Raw genomic sequence first — 21,937 nt, 5'->3', positions numbered from 1 at the left:
AGCTGGGTATCTTTGGAAAGGTTGCATAGTGAGAAATTGAGATATGAAAACCGGAAAATCTTCGGAACATGATTAACGAGTATTATCCAAGGTGGATATGCGGACTCTGTTTAGGCGCAACCGCGAGCTTGTTTTTGGAACACAGCCTGTTACGGCAACGGGTAGGGTGATGCATGACTTAAGAACGCGTTTGTAGCTTAGGCTTTAAGTTCCGGCCTGGCAAGCTTGGTATCTTTGGAAAGGTTGCATAGTGAGGAATTGAGATATGAAAACCGCAAAATCTTCGGATACTTCCTTCTCGAGATATTCTTGAGTATGCGGACTCTGTTAAGGCGCAACCGCGAGCTTGTTTTTGGAACACCGCGTAGTCATGACAACGGGTAGGGTGATGACTTAAGAACGCGTTTGTAGCTTAGGCTTTAAGTTCCGGCCTGGCAAGCTTGGTATTATTGGAAAGGTTGCATAGTGAGGAATTGAGAGATGAAAACCGCAAAATCTTCGGATACTTCCTTCTCGAGATATTCTTGAGTATGCGGACTCTGTTTAGGCGCCACCGCCAGCTTGTTTTTGGAACACAGCCTGTTACGGCAACGGGTAGGGTGATGACTTAAGAACGTGTTTGTAGCTTAGGCTTTAAGTTCCGGCCTGGCAAGCTTGGTATCTTTGGAAAGGTTGCATAGTGAGGAATTGAGAGATGAAAACCGCAAAATCTTCGGATACTTCCTTCTCGAGATATTCTTGAGTATGCGGACTCTGTTTAGGCGCAACCGCGAGCTTGTTTTTGGAACACCGCCTAGTCATGACAACGGGTAGGGTGATGACTTAAGAACGCGTTTGTAGCTTAGGCTTTAAGTTCCGGCCTGGCAAGCTTGGTATCTTTGGAAAGGTTGCATAGTGAGGAATTGAAAGATGAAAACCGCAAAATCTTCGGATACTTCCTTCTCGAGATATTCTTGAGTATGCGTACTCTGTTTAGGCGCAACCGCGAGCTTGTTTTTGGAACACCGCCTAGTCATGACAACGGGTAGGGTGGTGACTTAAGAACGCGTTTGTAGCTTAGGCTTTAAGTTCCGGCCTGGTAAGCTTGGTATCTTTGGAAAGGTTGCATAGTGAGGAATTGAGAGATGAAAACCGCAAAATCTTCGGATACTTCCTTCTCGAGATATTCTTGAGTATGCGGACTCTGTTAGGGCGCAACCGCGAGCTTGTTTTTGGAACACCGCGTAGTCATGACAACGGGTAGGGTGATGACATAAGAACGCGTTTGTAGCTTAGGCTTTAAGTTCCGGCCTGGCAAGCTTGGTATTATTGGAAAGGTTGCATAGTGAGGAATTGAGAGATGAAAACCGCAAAATCTTCGGATACTTTCTTCTCGAGATATTCTTGAGTATGCGGACTCTGTTTAGGCGCAACCGCGAGCTTGTTTTTGGAACACAGCCTGTTACGGCAACGGGTAGGGTGATGCATGACTTAAGAACGCGTTTGTAGCTTAGGCTTTAAGTTCCGGCCTGGCAAGCTTGGTATCTTTGGAAAGGTTGCATAGTGAGGAATTGAGAGATGAAAACCGCAAAATCTTCGGATACTTCCTTCTCGAGATATTCTTGAGTATGCGGACTCTGTTTAGGCGCCACCGCCAGCTTGTTTTTGGAACACAGCCTGTCACGGCAACGGGTAGGTTGATGACTTAAGAACGCGTTTGTAGCTTAGGCTTTAAGTTCCGGCCTGGCAAGCTTGGCATCTTTGGAAAGGTTGCATAGTGAGGAATTGAGAGATGAAAACCGCAAAATCTTCGGATACTTCCTTCTCGAGATATTCTTGAGTATGCGGACTCTGTTTAGGCGCAACCGCGAGCTTGTTTTTGGAACACCGCCTAGTCATGACAACGGGTAGGTTGATGACTTAAGAACGTGTTTGTAGCTTAGGCTTTAAGTTCCGGCCTGGCAAGCTTGGTATCTTTGGAAAGGTTGCATAGTGAGGAATTGAGAGATGAAAACCGCAAAATCTTCGGATACTTCCTTCTCGAGATATTCTTGAGTATGCGGACTCTGTTTAGGCGCCACCGCCAGCTTGTTTTTGGAACACAGCCTGTTACGGCAACGGGTAGGGTGATGACTTAAGAACGCGTTTGTAGCTTAGGCTTTAAGTTCCGGCCTGGCAAGCTTGGTATTTTTGGAAAGGTTGCATAGTGAGGAATTGAGAGATGAAAACCGCAAAATCTTCGGATACTTCCTTCTCGAGATATTCTTGAGTATGCGGACTTTGTTTAGGCGCAACCGCGAGCTTGTTTTTGGAACACCGCCTAGTCATGACAACGGGTAGGGTGATGACTTAAGAACGCGTTTTTAGCTTAGGCTTTAAGTTCCGGCCTGGCAAGCTTGGTATCTTTGGAAAGGTTGCATAGTGAGGAAATGAGAGATGAAAACCCCAAAATCTTCGGATACTTCCTTCTCGAGATATTCTTGAGTATGCGGACTCTGTTTAGGCGCAACCGCGAGCTTGTTTTTGGAACACAGGCTGTCACGGCAACGGGTAGGGTGATGACTTAAGAACGCGTTTGTAGCTTAGGCTTTAAGTTCCGGCCTGGCAAGCTTGGTATTATTGGAAAGGTCGCATAGTGAGGAATTGAGACATGAAAACCGCAAAATCTTCGGATACTTCCTTCTCGAGATATTCTTGAGTATGCGGACTCTGTTTAGGCGCAACCGCGAGCTTGTTTTTGGAACACCGCCTAGTCATGACAACGGGTAGGGGTGGTGACTTAAGAACTGCGTTGGTAGCTTAGGGCTTAAAGTTCCGGGCCTGGCAAGCTTGGTATTATTGGAAAGGTTGCATAGTGAGGAATTGAGAGATGAAAACCGCAAAATCTTCGGATACTTTCTTCTCGAGATATTCTTGAGTATGCGGACTCTGTTTAGGCGCAACCGCGAGCTTGTTTTTGGAACACAGCCTGTTACGGCAACGGGTAGGGTGATGCATGACTTAAGAACGCGTTTGTAGCTTAGGCTTTAAGTTCCGGCCTGGCAAGCTTGGTATCTTTGGAAAGGTTGCATAGTGAGGAATTGAGAGATGAAAACTGCAAAATCTTCGGATACTTCCTTCTCGAGATATTCTTGAGTATGCGGACTCTGTTTAGGCGCCACCGCCAGCTTGTTTTTGGAACACAGCCTGTCACGGCAACGGGTAGGTTGATGACTTAAGAACGCGTTTGTAGCTTAGGCTTTAAGTTCCGGCCTGGCAAGCTTGGTATCTTTGGAAAGGTTGCATAGTGAGGAATTGAGAGATGAAAACCGCAAAATCTTCGGATACTTCCTTCTCGAGATATTCTTGAGTATGCGGACTTTGTTTAGGCGCAACCGCGAGCTTGTTTTTGGAACGCCGCCTAGTAATGACAAAGGGTAGGGTGATGACTTAAGAACGCGTTTGTAGCTTAGGCTTTAAGTTCCGGCCTGGCAAGCTTGGTATCTTGGAAAGGTTGCATAGTGAGGAATTGAGAGATGAAAACTGCAAAATCTTCGGATACTTCCTTCTCGAGATATTCTTCAGTATGCGGACTCTGTTTAGGCGCAACCGCCAGCTTGTTTTTGGAACACAGCCTGTCACGGCAACGGGTAGGGTGATGACTTAAGAACGCGTTTGTAGCTTAGGCTTTAAGTTCCGGCCTGGCAAGCTTGGTATTATTGGAAAGGTTGCATAGTGAGAAATTGAAAGATGAAAACCGCAAAATCTTCGGATACTTTCTTCTCGAGATATTCTTGAGTATGCGGACTCTGTTTAGGCGCAACCGTGAGCTTGTTTTTGGAACACCGCCTAGTCATGACAACGGGTAGGGTGATGACTTAAGAACGCGTTTGTAGCTTAGGCTTTAAGTTCCGGCCTGGCAAGCTTGGTATTATTGGAAAGGTTGCATAGTGAGGAATTGAGAGATGAAAACCGCAAAATCTTTGGATACTTCCTTCTCGAGATATTCTTGAGTATGCGGACTCTGTTTAGGCGCAACCGCGAGCTTGTTTTTGGAACACAGCCTGTCACGGCAACGGGTAGGGTGATGACTTAAGAACGCGTTTGTAGCTTAGGCTTTAAGTTCCGGCCTGGCAAGCTAAGTATCTTTGGAAAGGTTGCATAGTGAGGAATTGAGAGATGAAAACTGCAAAATCTTCGGATACTTCCTTCTCGAGATATTCTTCAGTATGCGGACTCTGTTTAGGCGCAACCGCGAGACAGGCTGTGTTCCAAAAACAACACAGCACGAAAACGAATATTTAAGCATACTTTCCGAGATACTTAAATGTAGCCTAAAGGTGGGAAAATATTTCCGCAGAGATTACGGTATCGTAACGACCACGGAAACCATGGTTCTACATTTCCGTAACCTTTCCGTAATCGTTAAGGCAGATTAAATACATGTAATATTTTTACATAACCTTCAAGCATCCTTATATGTGCCGTATATGAAACGGGTATTGCTTATGTACAGAAAACATCTACAGGCTTTGAACCGACCATACGTTCACATACAATCAGTTGACCTTCGCCTTTTTTTTATTTTCGTGGTTCTCTAAAGTGGAAATTACCAATAGGAGATGATATCTTTTCGTTGCCCTTCCGTTACAATTGATCTCATTAACATACTCTTATTAGTATAGGTCTATAGAGACCTCCCCCTTTTATGTATAGGTGCAAAAAAGGATGTCAGAATGGTACCGTTTATTTTTAAGAAGAGGCATTGCTTAAGAGTATTTTCCGCTCAATATACCACATGCGCCGTTCAATAAAGCAGCGGCTTCAAATGAATAGCTCCTGCTGTGTTTGCGTGTTAAGTTTTAAAACCAAGAAAAGAAAATCTCCTCCTGTGTGAAAGCTACATATAAGAGATACAATCTTTCCGATGTCTTTCCGTTACATTTGAGCTGACTTTACATAAAAGGGGGGAGGTTTAAGTAACAGTTGTGTTTAGCTTAACCTTGGCTAAACAGCGTACAAAGGGGATGGTGTTTTTCAAGTTCAAATTTATTCGCCGTCAACTATGAATAACGAACAACGCGGCATTGAATTTCTAATTAGCAGCTCCCAGAAGAGGCCAGTCATGTGTTGGGCGTTATCCAATGACAGACAAAGGTGGGTTTTTTAAACCTAACGAATATGCCATAATTTATAGAAGAAACCAGTTTGCAGGGCGTCTGTTTCGGGTCAAGTCAAGAAGGAGCCTTGGACCCGTTTCAACACACGGATTATCGGCGTGGCTTTGCCGCAAATGGATTCCAACGGAACTACAGGACGGAACGGACATAACCATAGGACACTCACGGCTTGCCGGAAACGGAGTACGTATGCTGGAGAGTCTTCAACGGGGCACAACTCAGGGTAAAATTCAAGACTGTGTCGTCTTGACCAGCATAAGCTGGCGTAGACATGGAGAGCACGGCCTGTTCATCACAAAACAGTACCCGTCTTCGGGAATCTCAGCGGATTTTTCCTAATGTGATGGCCAGATGGAACTATGTTGCTTGAAATGACGTCTTTCCAGGCGTATCGCCCGACACTGGACTCCAAATTGTGGACTTAAATGTAGCGGAGATTCGTGCATGGATATTGTACACCGATTGTTCCCTCGGTCGACCAATCCAAGTCCACAATTACAATCACAAGATAGTTTAGACGGCGAAGCCATACAATGTAGATACCGGTGTAGGTATGATTCACACCAAATAAGACACGCATACCCGATGCAAAAGTTCCAATTTAAGCCACACAAAACACATAAAGCCTACCTAAAGATGCGGAAAGGTTTAAACTTACGCCGCCTTTACTAAAAATAAATGACAACTATAGTCCAAGGAAAGATCACGGAAAGCGTTCGGATAAGTAAGTTTCTGCACTTCTTCACGTGCCTTTCAGGGTGTGTAAACGACACATAAACGTGGGGAAATCGTGACGGAAATCGACTGTAAATGTGGTCAAAAGATCACGGAAAGGTCTTAAGAAACGCGTGCTTTCCGCCCGTATAGGTTACGAAAAACTGTCATTAACGACGCCTTTAAGCGTCTAATAGTTGCGGAAAGGCACGTGAAGGAGTGCGGAAACGTACATATAAGTGCATTAAAGGGAATCTTTACGTTCACGGATAGATGTCGTTAAGTTGCGGAAAGGGTGCAGAAAGGTCTTAATAAACGCGTGCTTTCCGCCCGTATAGGTTACGAAAGACTGTCATTAACGACGCCTTTAAGCGTCTAATAGTTGCGGAAAGGCACGTGAAGGAGTGCCGAAACGCACATTTAAGTGCCAACGTAAAGGTAACATTAAAGGGAACCTTTACGTTCACGGATAGATGTCGTTAAGTTGCGGAAAGGGTGCAGAAACGTCGCGTTTACGTTGAGTTTAAGCTTGCTTAAATACCAGATTTCGTGCTGTGCAAAGATTAAACATGTCGTGTGTTTTACAGTAATACGCAACATTTCATATACGTTTTGGCAACATAAGCTAAACGGAGGAGGTCTCCCCATGTTCACTTAAACTGCCTTGATTCAAAGATTAAACATGTCGTATGTTTAACAGAAATACGCAAGATTTCATATACCTCTTGGCAACATATAAGCTAAACGGGGGAACCCCCCCTTCTTTGCGTAAACGGCGGTTCGAAATAGATTACAGATGCCGTATATTCAACAGAAAAACGCAGTATTTAATGTACTCGTAACGTAAGGGAGCGCATATAAGCTAAACGTAAGAGGTATTCCCTGTTCTAATAAAAAAATTGCGCACAGAAAGATCGAATACGTCATATGCTTTCGGAACAAACAACATAGAAGAATATTGTAATTGACTTTTCTGAGGTATTAACATAACATTTTGTCCCGGAAAACGCAATTGTCAGTTTTGACAGTAAATCTTGCCACTGTTTTAAAACTGCAGATCTACATGTAGATGACGCAATGCTTTATCAAACGCAGACAAAGGCTTATTATATCTAACATAGCCGAGGTAAGTTTGGTAAACAGATCTAGAGAAACGGTATTTGTCAGTTTTATATTAAAAAACTTGAAATATTACCACAGTGGTAAAACAGTAAAACGGATTATTACCTCCATGAAATGTCATGGAGGTTATATTTTACCCTGCGTTTGTGTGTCTGTCTGTGTGTTTGTGTGTGTGTGTGTAAACAAGATAACTCAAGAATGGCTGGGTGGATCGGTTTCATACTTGGTGTGTTGGTAGTGTGTGATGAAAGCTAGAAATGATTAGATTTTGGGCCCCCTAGCGGCTCCCCTTGGTACTGCAGCGCAACTTCCGGTTTTGCTATCTCGGTGTTCTAAACATGCTATGGTCACGATTTTTGAGTATTAGATAGCTCTTGTGCTCAGGAAGAAATGACATAAGTTTGGGCCCCCTAGCGTCTAGTTTTGGGATAGCAGGGGCATTTTTGTCAAAAACTTCTGAAGAGGATAACTCAAGAAGGGAACAACGGATTTTCACCATTTTTGGTATGTAGGTACCTTAGACAATGTTGTACACGATAAGATACTAATTATGCAAAATAGGAGTACATTTGCATAATTAATGAGAATATTCTATAATAGCAGTTTTTTCAATGTATCTCTTGTTTCAGACATGCTATGGTCTTGACATTTGGCTGGTAGATAGCTTGCATGGTCATGACAAAGTGGGGCTGGTTTCAGCCCCCTAACATTTAATTTCGGAACTGCAGGGGCGTTTTTGTCCAGACATTCTAAAGAGGATAACTGCAGAAAGGATTGACGAATTGGCATCATTTTAGGCATGCAGGTAGCCTGGGCAAAGATGTTCATAATAATATGCATGTTATGTAAATGAGGACTAAATTTGCATAATTAATGAGGGAATTGTATAATTCCATTGTTTGCAATAACTGGACTTCAATAAATGTAACACTTGTCAATTATGATAGGTGGAATATAAGCAGAAACCAAATATGGTAATGAGGCATTAATTTGCATAATTTATGTAAAAATGACAAAACCGCCGATTGATTAATGATTTTATAATTTTGACATGTGTATGTTAGTCAATGATGAATAACTGCATGCATAAATCATGTTAATGTGTTAGTCAATTGCATGAAATTCACAAAAGCTCTAAATATTTTTTTATAACTTTTTTAAACATTTAAGTTGTCTTTTCGGCATACTAAAATACATGTAAAATTCACGTAAAGAAACACGACAGATTAAGTTACATTTACAAACGCTGAAATCTTACGTAAAGGCCAGATGTATGTTTCCAATGCCTTTAATAGATCTTAAAATCTTCTGAAATATTTCTCCGCCTTTAAGGTTTTTATACGTATCTCTGAAACTTGGCTTAAATAGTTGTTTTCGTGCTGTGCTGGTCTCACTAAGTTGGTGTATTACTCCGAGTGGGTACCCTAACATAGACCCGAATCAAAAAATAAACGGCTGAATGGACGAGTGTTTTTAGCGTAGAGAAATTCCCTTTTAGCCAGCGGAACTGATCTCAAAAGTTAGATTAGTGAAAGCTTGTTTGTAACTGAAGAAATTAGCAGGTAAAGCGTTGCAGCCGCGCACTAGGTCGGAGGTACACAGTCCTGGGTTCTGAGTGGTGCGGTTGTACATTAGAAGCGAAAAAGTGCCTTTTGTGGGGATTAATTAATCGTAGCTTGTAACTGCTATAAAAAAGAACCTACGTATAGTTGACGTTGGAAAGTTTTCCCCCACGAGGGGAATATAGGGTAAATGTGCTCAACATAGAATAAAAAATCTGCTAAAATTTTACGTAGCTTCATTATGAACGCGCCCATTTAAACCACGAATTATAACATAGAAGTCTATGGGAAAAAGAAACTCATCAATGAGACCTTCTGCCAAGGCCAGGTATACGTATACATGTGACGTTACAAGACACTTACGTCATTTAGCGGTTGTTATCAGTACTGGGTCGAAAGCCCGTAACTGCAGTCCGAATATTTTGCAGTTCTTATTAGAATAGTTTGTCACTTACAATTCTATCCATTGTTATATCGCTCTGTCTGTATCATTGTGTCATGTCGCAACTAGCCCTCGGAACTTGCAAATCAAATCCATTATCACAAAAGAAGAACATAAGTGAGGCATATTATACAATGTATACATCTGCTTGGAGAAGTGAGTTGGTACCAAGTGGTTCTTATTAGAATGCGTAATCCCTTCTTCCACTTTTATCCATTGTTATTTCGCTCTGTTTTCATACGTTTTTACCTCCATGAAATGTCATGGAATGGAGGTAATATATTTTCTGTTATGTGTCTCTGTCTTTGAACAAGATTACTCTAGAACGGCTGGATGGATTGGTTTCATACTTGTTGTGTTGGTGGGGTGTGATGAAAGCTCGAATCGATGAGATTTTGAGCGCCGTATCTGTCGTTATAATTGATGTAATAATATCAGAAATCACCCCTATATCTGCGATATATTGGAACAGGCATCGTGCTTTAAGTGTTTGTTAATGGGCTTAGCTCCAAGCAGATGGTGAGGTGATTTGTATGACAGCTGCTTGGGGAACCCCGAGGTTTTTTGAATACTAGTATGATAATTAGTTTTATTTATGTCTGCTTAGGATATCATGGAGATGTGAAGCGTAAGTATAATTGTAAGAAGTTGAGGTACATTTAACGGTAATGCTTACACGGGCACTTTAAGGCCTGTGACAATTTTGGTCGAACAGGAAATTCGAACCACTGCGTGACCTTAGGTAACCCCGCCGGGCCGGAGCGTTTTAGAACGGTCCAATGTCAGTATCTAATGTTACATTGCGAAAACAGGAACTTACGATGTATGGGTTACACTAACTACTTTTTAAGACTTATTAATGTTGAGTGTTAAAGATATTGATCTAGTATTTATTAGATATCGACATAACTAGCAGCGGTTAACAAAAGGGCACCCCCGCGAGAGCTGCAAGTGGTACAGTCCGAACATGAGTTCCGACCTCCCGGGGTGTGGAGTGGCGGGAAAACAGCGAGGCGCTCATACTTCAAGGAAACAGCAAAATAATGCTATAAATCGATATTTCTAGCCCAAAATGATTGTATGGCAGTTGACTGATGCCTTATAAGGCTAACTGCTTGCGAAATTTCGCATTGATACAACAGCGATTTAATAGATACAGACATGAAACATTCATATTTTACCATCGGTTTATGTTACGTACAGTCAAGCATGTCTTACTTGGACGCAGTTCTTGTAGGGTAAGTAGTGTTTCGTCGGCCCCTGCCCACATCAGGGCACCAGTTTTATTACGAGTTTTGTGCAGATTTAGGTTCATTAAGCCTCAGACCTTCGGAAATCAAGCGGGTCTTCTTGCAATATCTTTTATTTCCGTGGCTGTATTGATATTTGTACGAAAAATACCTAAAAATTGTCAAAAAATTCTGTTTTTGCCCCAAAATGAAGCCTTACCTAGGTATAGCGGCAAGATCCCCAGGCATATTAGATATCACAGAGATATAATCTATTACTCCAGAAAATATGACTCAGTTAGATTATCATTTCATAGTGGGCACAGACCCATTTTAATAGCATCCCTATTTTTTACCAAAAAATGTTTTTTTAAACCCAAAATATTGAGGATCCACAATTTTCTTGTCATCATATTTTGAATATTGGTGAATTACGTTAACTGGCCAAAAATTGTTGAAAACAGGTGGTTACATCAAAAGTTGTGGCCATATAACTGCTCGACTGAGAATCTACAGGTGTCACAGGCCTTAAACTGCCTGTGGAGAGACCATCCTCCCTGCCATGGGGATTAAGTCTCTTAATGATTTCTACTCAGACGACCCACTGGACAACTGGTTTTATGACTCAGTAACACCGCGCGGTTTTGCGTTTGATGGAGCCATGCCACATGCATGCAAGACTCCCTTGGGTAGGGGTAGAAACAGCACAGGAACAAGCGAACTCATCCGCACACCAAGCAACATGACCAACGTTCTAAAAGAAGACCTTACTCTCCATTTAAACAAAGGCTACCATCTCGCTACCATACTGGGAAATGTGTCTCTTATAACAGGAGACCATGGCTTGGTAGATGAGTACAGGTCGTTATGGACTCAGCAACTTCAAGACACTAATGACAGAGTTCCGCTGTTAATGGCAATTAATTTATTGGGTGATAATGTATCGAATTTTGAAATCCAGCCTCTCACAACTGAACTGAGAAATGTCAAGAAAGAAATTTATCGGTTTTCAAGCCTTGCAGTGTCCTTTTGGGCGCTACTTAATAACATACAACCGACCACAATCTGGGAGACCATTCAGGAGTTAAAAAACCGTGGAGTCGTCAACAGTGAGAACGCACATCACTTGATGGTACTGGTCAGTATCTCAGCAGAACTGAGGCTGCGGACATACATGAACAATCGTGGTCAGGTGGAAAACATGTCAGTCTTATGGTCAATGTCGACCGATACGGGTATTGAAGAGAAACTACAGAGAGTGTTTTACATCTCAAATGCAAAACAGCTCATGAGATATTATTATACAGAAAGACCCCTGAAGCACTTTATGTCACAGATGACGGACATCCAGCCAGTTAAAGAGCCGTCAATCTTATTCGACAATTCTTCAGAGCTGAAAGCAGAGGTATATAAAAGCCTGTGTGATTTCGAAAATTTTAAGACATGCGCAGAAAAAACGGTACACAAGTATATAAAGAAATATGGTGAAAACACTGCGGACAGTGATTTTGCAGAAACGCTTGAGAACTTGGCCTTTGCTTTGGGGACCCTTGGTGATCACGAAAAGGCTGTTTGCCATTGTGAACAGTCACTACTGATTAGGTGGAGTATAAATTTGGAGAACACTGTACTTCCCGACGTCGCCCGCTCACTTGACAATTTGGGTGAAGCCTGTAGCAACCTTGGGGATTACAAAAAGGCGATCAGCTATTATGAACAGGCGCTTCAGATGATGCGGGCTATCTATGGTGATGACACGGCACATCAAGACATCGTCATTACACTTAACAACTTGGGTATTGTCTGGGGCAACCTTGGTGATCACAGAAAGGCAGAGAGCTACTATGAACAGTCACTACAGATGGTGATAAGTATCTATGGCAAGAACACCGCACATCCTGCCATTGCCGAGTTGCTTGGCAACTTGGGTATTGTCTGGTTTGGCCTTGGTGATCACAGAAAGATGGTCAGCTATTATGAACAGGCACTACAGATGAATCGATGTATCTATGGTGAGGACACTGCACATCCTGCCATCTCCAGGTCACTTAACAACTTGGGTGAAGCCTGGAGAGTCCTTGGTGATCTCAGAATGGCAGTTAGCTACCATGAACAGTCACTACAGATGAGGCGGAGTATTTACGGTGTTGACACTGCACATCCTTACATCGCCCTCTCACTTAACAACTTGGGTAACGCCTGGAGTGACCTTGGTGATCACAGAACGGCAGTCAGCTATTATGAACAGTCACTGCAGATGAGGCGGAGTATCTATGGTGAGAACACCGCACATCCTGACATCGCCGACTCATTTAACAATTTGGGTAACACCTGGAGTAAACTCGGGGACGACAGGAAGGCGATCAGCTATTATGAACAGTCGTTGCAGATGAGACGGAGTATCTATGGTGAGGACACCGCACATCCTGCCATCGCCGACTCACTTAACAACTTGGGCAACGCCTGGAGTAACCTTGGGGATCACAGAAAGGCGGTCAGCTATTTTGAACAGTCACTGCAGATGAAGCGGAGAATCTTTAGTGAGAACACTGCACATCCTGACATCGCCGCCTCCCTTAACAACTTGGGTAACGCCTGGAGAAACCTTGGGGATTACAAAAAGGCGGTCAGCTATTTGGAAAATGCAGTTAAGATAATGAGGAGCAGCTATGGTGAGGACTCCGTGCATCGTGACGTCGCCGCCTCTCTTAACAACTTGGGTAGCACCTGGAGAAGCCTTGGAAATCATAGAAAGGCGGTCTACTATTATCAACAGGTACTAAACATGATGGGGAGTATCTGTGGTGAGGAAACTGCACATCCTGACATCGCTGCCTCTCTTAACAACCTGGGTGCCGCCTGGATTGACCTTGGGGATCACAGAAAGGCGATCAGCTATTATGAACAGTCATTACAGATGCAGCAATGTATCTACGGTGAGGACACCGCACATCCTGACATCGCCACCTCACTTAACAACTTGGGTGACGCCTGGGGCAACCTTGGGGATCATAGAAAGGCGGCCGGCTATAATGAACAGTCACTACAGATGAGGCGGGGTATCTATGGTGAGGACACTGCACATCCTGACATCGCTGCCTCTCTCAACAACTTCGGTCGGGCCTTGGAAGGAGTTGGTGATCATAAAAAGGCGGTCAGTTATTACGAACAGTCACTACAGATGAACCGGAGTATATATGGTAAAGGCACTTCACATCCTGACATCACTGCCTCACTTAACAACTTGGGTATTGTCTGGAGTAACCTCGGGGATCACAGAAAGGCGATCAACTATCATGAACAGTCACTGCAGATGAAGCGGGATATCTATGGCGAGAACACCGCACACCCTGAGATTGTAAAATCGCTTAACAATTTGTGTGTCGCCTGTAGAGATCTCGGTGATTACGAAAAGGCCAGTTACTATCTTCAACTGGAAGAACAACTGAAACAGGTCATTACAGATTCAGATAATTAGCAGTACACCCCCTCTTCTATCCACATAGTAGTTGTAAATGACCACTCCTATTAACGGAATATCTCACTTTCCAACATTTCCATTTTCTTTACAAGATGTCACACAAGTGAGTACCATTACATATGCATGGTAGATCATGGAATGAAATTTATAATACATTTTTCTGTTATCTGGTGGCTGTACAGCTCAATGTCGTTGTGATTATCATTGTTTGATCCGTACTACTGTTAGATTCGGGTGATGATCTGTTTGCTTTAAGCTTGTTGTATATACGTTATATACGCTTGTTGTCAGCGAAAAATGTACGAGGGGTGATAATGACTCAAAAAGAAGGTGCACAACTCACAATCATAATGATTGTGAATTATCATATAGCCAGGGGTCGTGGGCCAATCAGAAGGCCCCATTTCATGCTGGTTATGACGCCGTAACATCCGTGCATTAAATTTTTGATTATCACATATGTGATAAAACTTTTGAAAGTTTAAACCAATCAGGAGGACAGACATACAGGACGCTGGCCAATCAGAATGAGATATCCAGGAATCGTCCATCTGCCAAGATAGGGGAATAAGTACAGGCATGGCAGGGGGGATGGCTCCCTCTATTAACATCGGTAGTGCGTGTTTCTTTGTTCAAAGAAAACATTTGCTGTCTTAAAACAACATTGAATTACCTATATTATTTAAGATAATAACATCTATTTCAAGTCATGTCCAATTTAAACTGCAAATATTTGCACCCCGCCCATTCAAGTTCAGACGACAATAACACCACGGTCCGCCATTGAGTAGCGGCCATGGCGCTGGAGGACCAAAATGCTACCTTTCTTCGGAGAAGTCGTGTCTGTGTTCGTAGTGAACAAGATTCTGTGAAGCACAGGGATCCCGGAATACCTCAGGAAAGCCGGTAGAGATTTAGCGTCTGATACGAACGAACTCGACAAACTGGAGAATTGGCGAGTGGAGAAATACGGAGCGTGCAACAGTTTGTAACATAATGAATCGACTTTGTTCTTATTTTAAGCCTTGGAACAGAAATACATTTCACGTACAAGTTTTATGTTGTTCAAATTCACTGTTCAAATGTATGTACTGAATAAAAGATGTATGTTTTAGAAAAGAATTTGTCGCTCCTACTCAACTGGAAACTCTACACTACTCTAATCTACTCAGTGTGGGTAGGCTATATGATGATAGGGTTAATGACCCACCTGTTCCTCGGTATATATGGTGTCATAACTTCGCTCACTCGGTGGTTTTATTCGGTGGTTATAGCAAAGGACCAGGCGTTATGACACCATATACACCTCGGGGCGGGTCATTAACCCTTAATTATAAATCTTGATATGAATGCCTACCAAAGTTCAAATAATTGTGAGCATTCCTTTTTTGTATATTTCATGGCACAAGGATTGCCACCCACATTGTTCACAGTTCATCCTTATTTACTACGTTATACGGGGCTGTACGTATATAATTACAACCTGCCCCTCCCAACAAAAGAGGTCAGTTGAATGTTGGTCGGGCCGCTTTATGCGCGAGTTACATTGTTCTCACCACTTACTTACTGATCTTTGAACGGACGTCGTCTGGAACATAGCTAGATGACCACAATGATTTGAAATTGGATTGTCATTGATAACATACTATATGATAATGACGCCTTGGAATTTGTGTTGTGCGCACTTTTCCTCGGGTGAGGCCGAGAACTTATTGACCTCGTAGTTTAGGGTAGAAGTCGGAACCCAAGCCGTAAAGATTCTAATTCTGCTTCAAGGTAATCCATCAGACCCTTGTTATTGGTTTGGTGTGTGTTTAGTATAATATTATCTATATTACGTAGTGTATGTATACATGTATAGACATTTTATCCGGTTGTTATATGTGATTATGGGTGGATTGAAATTCTGCCTCGTGGATATGTCTTGCAAATATTAGAATTTATAAAAAAATATAAGTTTTAAGCATATACAACAAATATATCAATTGAAAGCCATAGATAAGTACTGAGAAAGTATAATGTGATTATTACACAACTGAAGGCAACTGTGTTTATGTCATGTCTTTGAGACTGAAAACGTGTTTGAATGTAAGCTATAAGGTAGTCCGCTGAGCATGCACTTTAACGTTTTGTAATGGGATTTGCTAGACTGTATATATACTAGGTGTGTCCAGTACATGGTCGAGTCAATTATAACCGTCTTAGCGTGCCTATTTATTTTATTGTGTGGATCAAAGAGATTTGACTATCTAAACCACACAATAGAGTCACGGAACCTTATCATACATAGAAAATCGCTAGAATATCAAGATTATTTCAATCCAATGTTTAAGTCAAGATTGTAAATAGAATTCTTCCTTTAGTAGCTCTTCAAACACGTAAAACACGTATCCCCAAATTTTAGATGTCTGCATAGTACATCCTGATCCGGGATTGACATAGTTTTAGGACCAAACCTAATCTTAGGACTTACGTTGGTCTTCTCTCCAAATCTGGATGTACGTGTTTTACATGTTTTTAAGAGTCACTGATTGTAAATCATTCTAATGAATTCCTCATACACGATCGCTGAACCTCTTCAACGATAAGTCAATATTTACTTTAACTTGTAAATACACATGAAAATATCCAAGATACTGTATAACTATAGATAAAATTAAGAATCAATATTGAGTTATGTGATTAGTATATAATTTGTGTAATAAAAACCAATGGGTTTTATCACAGTGTTCTCCAGAGCCAGTTTTCACCATGTACAGCTTTGTTGTAAAATACGTGTAAAGAGAATCTTCTTAGTAGCGTGTTGCAAAGGGTCCATTGTATATTCTGACATTATGTCTTTAAGTGTAACATCATAATTTGATACCACACTGATTTGATTTTATCAAGGAGATTCTATGGAAGACATTGTCTGGTCACCCGTAAACTAATGCGTGCAATAAACTATGCAAAAAGAAAGATTATAACAAATTTCTCTGAAATTCAAGTGAAAACGAAGGTTGTAAGAATAATAAACCATCAAAAGGATTGGATGATAAACATGTATCTCCAAAAAATTATAATTGCTCCTATTGGATATTGTCACTGTTTTGCTTTCAAATGTCTATGCTTGAATTCATATATACGGGTTCATTATCGAAAACAAACTGGAGTTCGACTATGCCACGCTCCTGCGAAATGATTATTGACTATTGTTTTATTCTGTTGTAGTTCATTTCATTGATTATGGAACCATGACCTGTGTACTACTAGTATGTGGTGAACATGACTAGCATATGGCAAATATACAACTGCGAAAACGCAGACCAAAGAATAGTCGTGGAGAATGGTTACATATTAACGTAACCACAGTTATACTTATCTGCATTCGACTTCCTATGTCAGTGATGCATATATAAATTTTCATTCTTATATCTTGCAGTGAGACTACTACTAGTATTTGCTCCATCACCCTTACTGCCATAATTCATTACTTGTCTCTCACTACGACCGTCATCCTTCCCAAAGAAAGTCTAACACTGGGAACGCGTGTGAACTTCTGACTTCTCATCAGGCACGTCAAATCAACCACATAATTTTTACTTACATTACATGACGTAACTATCTCTATTTAACATCAACAACAATCTAAACCTCCAAGCTACTGTTTAAATACAAACATTAAGGCGGGCGTTGGTTTGGGGTCTTCGGGGGTGAGATTTATGATCGTGTTGCCTACAGCCGGGGTGTTTGGATCAACATGACACAACATCCACCTCCCACCAACTACTATACAATACGTAAACAAACATCAAACATCAAACTTTCAATATAAAAATAATGAAAGCCAAAGAATTTACACAATCTAACGTTACATATTCCCCTACTCACACAATTAATGTATCATCAACACACATATTGTCTTATTGAGACCTACCCATATACGAAACATCAAATCAATCCATTCAGACGTTCTCTAGTCATCTTGCGGACAGACATCGTAGACATCGACCGGACATACAAACAGCAGTCACTACAAAACCTACGTTTCATGGACGTTAAATATAAATAGAAGTTAACAATGGCAGATAGAAGTTAACAATGGCAGATCGTGCTAGCACTTGCTGTCTGGTCTTAACACTGAAGCAGTGACTAAGAACAAATGTAGATACATGAAAGTCGCAATCCCCTTTCTTAACGTCTATTGCCCTTTCCTAAAGACTACCACCACTTTCCTCACGTGTATCACGTTATGACGTGGACCAATGACGTTGCCTGAATGTAGCTGAGAGGTTTGGGAACTTTCTACCCCCGAGAAGGGCAGCGAATGTGTCAGCTGATTCGAACGTGTCAGATGTCGACTCTGGCCCAAGTCAAGTTATGGAAAAAACAGAGGCACGAAGTCTTGTATCAAATATGTGCTTCTAAAATGCAAGTCGTGCTTTGAAGCACATCGTGGATATCCAGAGCATGTCATAGGTGAACCGTACGTCCAGTAGCGTCCCTAGATTGTGCGTCCATATACTGTAAATGCATTTAAGTTCGAGGAGATTTAATTTCGCTGTAGCGGTAAAGAGGACTTTTCACGGTGGTTTTAAGTTCGCGGTAGGACCATGCACTGTAGTCTCTTACTGCCATGGAAAAATGTTCGCGGTGGTTTTAAGTTCGCGCGGTGAAGCGGCCACCGCGAAAATCGTGAACATTAAACCACCGCGAAAGTTTCTGCATTTACAGTAACCCCCGTAGCTACCATACCACCAGTAGTGACTATATGTGCAGTAGTGTCCGTACCCCCAGTAGTGTCCCTAACCCATGTTGCGTCCGTACTCCCAGCATTGACAATACCCCCTATAGTGACCATACCCCCAGTAGTGTCCATAACTTCAGTAGTGTCCTTACCTCCAGTAGTGTCCGTACCACCATTAGTGTCCATAACTCCAGTAGTGTCCTTACCTCCAGTAGTGTCCCTAACCCATGTTGCGTCCGTACTCCCAGTATTGACAATACCCCCTATAGTGACCATATCCCCAGTAGTGTCCATAACTCCAGTAGTGTCTTTACCCCCAGTAGTGTCCATAACTCCAGTAGTGTCCTTACCTCCAGTAGTGTCCGTACCCCCAGTAGTGTCCATAACTCCAGTAGTGTCCTTACCTCCAGTAGTGTCCGTACCCCCAGTAGTGTCCATAACCCCAGTAGTGTCCGTACCCCCAGTAGTGTCTGTACCCCCAGTAGTGTCCGTACCTCCAGTAGTGTCCGTACCCCCAGTAGTGTCTGTACCTCCAGTAGTGTCTGTATCCTCAGTAGTGTCCGTGCCCCCAGTAGTGTCCGTACCCCCAGTAGTGTCTGTACCCCAGCATTGCCCGTACCCCCAGTAGTGTCCGTACCCCCAGTAGTGTCTGTACCCCAGCATTGCCCGTACCCCCAGTAGTGTCCGTACCCTCAGTAGTGTCCGTACCCCCAGCAGTGTCTGTACCCCCAGTAGTGTCTGTACCCCCAGTAGTGTCTGTACCCCAGCATTGCCCGTACCCCCAGCAGTGTCTGTACCCCCAGTAGTGTCCGTACCCCCAGCAGTGTCCGTACCCCCAGCAGTGTCTGTACCCCCAGTAGTGTCTGTACCCCCAGCATTGTCCGTACCCCCATTAGTGCCTGTTCTAATAGCTACATAGAGCCAGTTCCAACTGTTAACTAGTGCAACCCTGCGCCAGACTTACCAGCTCCATGGTGCTGGCTCGACACGCTTTGAATGCATACAATTGGTTAACGTCACTCTCAAGAAAATGTTTATAGCCCTCTGTCGTTTGAACAGTAGACAACAGCAGCCTCATAGCCACATTTCCATCATCTCTTCCGGGAAGGAGAATCACAGCTTCGTCCAAAGTTTTTAAAAAATCTGCACCTGCAGTTCCAAAAAAGTAGGGGGCCCAAACTCACAGCACTTACTCTCTGCCCCAGTGGCTATCTACCACTCAAAAGCACGACCACAACACGAGATGTCAAAAACAGAACAGGAGATATCAAAAATGGAAGTTCTACTGCAGTACCTTAGCAAGCCGCTAGCGGGCCCGTTATCGAACTTGACCTTCGTTTTTCTGACCCCTACCCACCTACCAAATATCATCGGGAACCATTCAAGGCTTCTTAAGCTATGCTGTTCACACAAACAAACACACAGACAGACAGACAGGCAGACAAACACACTCAAAACATAACCTTTTGGCGAAGGTTACAATGTATCTCATCATACCTGTGGTATGGCTGAAATATAGATACCCCTGTTATACATGAAACAGCGCCCGTATCGCCTTAGGATATTTTTTGTGGTAAACAACACCCACCTTTGACACTGGACCGGTTCTTCTGCATTTGTCCTTGGTTACCGCATGAGGATCAAACCCACAAACTGGGCAGATCGGCAGAACTTCGAGCTCCAGACGGCAGTATCTTGGCTAAAACTCAGGACACTTCTGAATATTTTCGGCTCATCAACTCAAAGGCGGTATGTGAGTTTTTAAAATCGTTTAGATTTGTGTTTTATCAATCATTTCCATATGTACATGCTGTGCACATACCAACCAGACACCGGCAACGATTAGCCATGTCACCATTTTTCGAGTAAGGCGATTTGTTATAGCTTGCCCCAACCCTCCCAGCTAAACACTGGCCTTTTGTTTAGACAACCTTTCTGGTATTAAACTGTGTAAACGTGTGGGGTTTAAGTAGCGACAAACAGCCACCCAAATCGGCTGATCGACCTTTTCTGTCGTAGTGGCTTGCACACTGGCTTTATAATCTACCCGCCTGGGTTCCACCTCGGGTGTTGGCATGTCGTTTCTTTCTGTTTTTACTCCTCTCGTACATTGTATTGAAGCATGTGGAAAGCATATTTGGGGATTGACAAATCAAATCAAAAGCGTCATCATTCCTGAATTCTTCCCCAAGTTGAGTGTCTGACCATCCTTTTTCTGTTTTTTTTCCCAACAGCTGATTTAATAAAACAATGGCAGATGCACTGTATTTGATTTTGACTTTGACTTTATTGAGATCCACATATGGGGAATTCGAATCTACCAACGAGGCAGGTGCGAAATGTACCTACCCTATGCAGGCCTCCCGCCTGAGGCAGAATGACCACGTGATGCTGAAGGGCCGTCCTTGTAAGATCGTGGAGATCGGTTCAGTCGCAGAAGAAAAACATGGCCATTCCAAGGTAGAATTTTTTCTAATTTGGCCAAGAATGTTATGTTTTCTATGCAGTTCATTTGTGGGTCTGTCTGTTTATTGGCGTGATTGTTTGATTGTTTGCTTGTGGAGAGCATATCTCGAGAACTACTGAATGAATCTTTAAGATATTCCGTATGTAATTATATTAGGTGTCGGCAAGCTGGGCAAGACAAAGGACAGCTTCGGTTACGGGTTTGATAGTACATTGGATAGCTTGTGTTTTTTGTTGGAGATGACCATCAACTGACATATGATAACAAATAAGGACCTTCTTTGCAACATCAATGAGAATTATTTCTAATACGTCAGTTGTAAAGGTCAACTGTATTTGGCGAGGTTATGAGATCGTGGAACTCTATTTGCAAATTAATTTACTTTCAGCATGACCAAACCTTCAGAATGACTAACGTCAATCGTTGCAAAATGATTTATTCAGTCCTGTCTAGTTCTATTTTTGGAGAGAAAGGATTACAATCGTTCTTTTTAGCGGTTTTCCAATGCAGGGCTAAACTCTGCTTCTGAACTCATCCTGAACTCTCGTATGTAACTGAAAATGATATATATACTCGAAAAAAAACACATTTGCATATTAGTAAAAGAGGCACCAATGTAGTAGCCATGAGTGAAGTTGTCAACTTGGTAAATGATATTTGATACCAGTCTACCACACTTTAATACAGAAATGATAGACTTGTTGAATGTGATAGCATGTTTTGTCGCTTCAATTCTCCTTCCAACGTTTATGATGTCTTTTTTTTAGTTAACATCTAGATATTTTGTTTTTTACCCATACCATCTTCTTTTCACCCCCCCCCCCCAATTAAATTTGGAATCTGCAGAAGATGCAATCCATAAATGTACTTGCTGTGGCCTTAACGTAAATAACTGGGATTTCAGACTTTTGTTCATTGGGAGGTTACTATTTCTACTTTGGCCAAGAATGTTATGTAACCATATATATGTTCAACCTCGTATTCTCAGTTTCAGGACCTCTTTTGATTCATGAATGATCATGATAGTCTTCTGTGCTAAAGTAGGGGGCCTAGGGA

General features: G+C 42.3%; 1 protein-coding gene across 2 annotated transcripts in view; it reads left to right on the top strand.

Moving 5' to 3' along the window:
- LOC118418831 (eukaryotic translation initiation factor 5A-1-like) overlaps positions 1 to 21,937 on the top strand; it is a 65,500-nt gene that overhangs the window by 40,597 nt on the left and 2,966 nt on the right. The window contains exons 1-2 of one of the 2 annotated variants that reach the window (XM_035824892.1): positions 20,045 to 20,163; positions 20,649 to 20,874. The exons of the other annotated variant lie outside the window; for it this stretch is intronic. Of the exons in view, the coding sequence (XP_035680785.1) occupies positions 20,665 to 20,874 (210 nt within the window). The 5' untranslated portion in view covers positions 20,045 to 20,163; positions 20,649 to 20,664. Of the gene's footprint in view, positions 1 to 20,044; positions 20,164 to 20,648; positions 20,875 to 21,937 lie in introns of those variants that run through there. 2 annotated transcript variants of the gene reach the window in all.

This window comes from Branchiostoma floridae, chromosome 7, assembly GCF_000003815.2.
Source record: "Branchiostoma floridae strain S238N-H82 chromosome 7, Bfl_VNyyK, whole genome shotgun sequence".
NCBI classification, from domain to species: domain Eukaryota; kingdom Metazoa; phylum Chordata; class Leptocardii; order Amphioxiformes; family Branchiostomatidae; genus Branchiostoma; species Branchiostoma floridae.
This window is presented reverse-complemented; position numbering and strand designations above follow the sequence as displayed.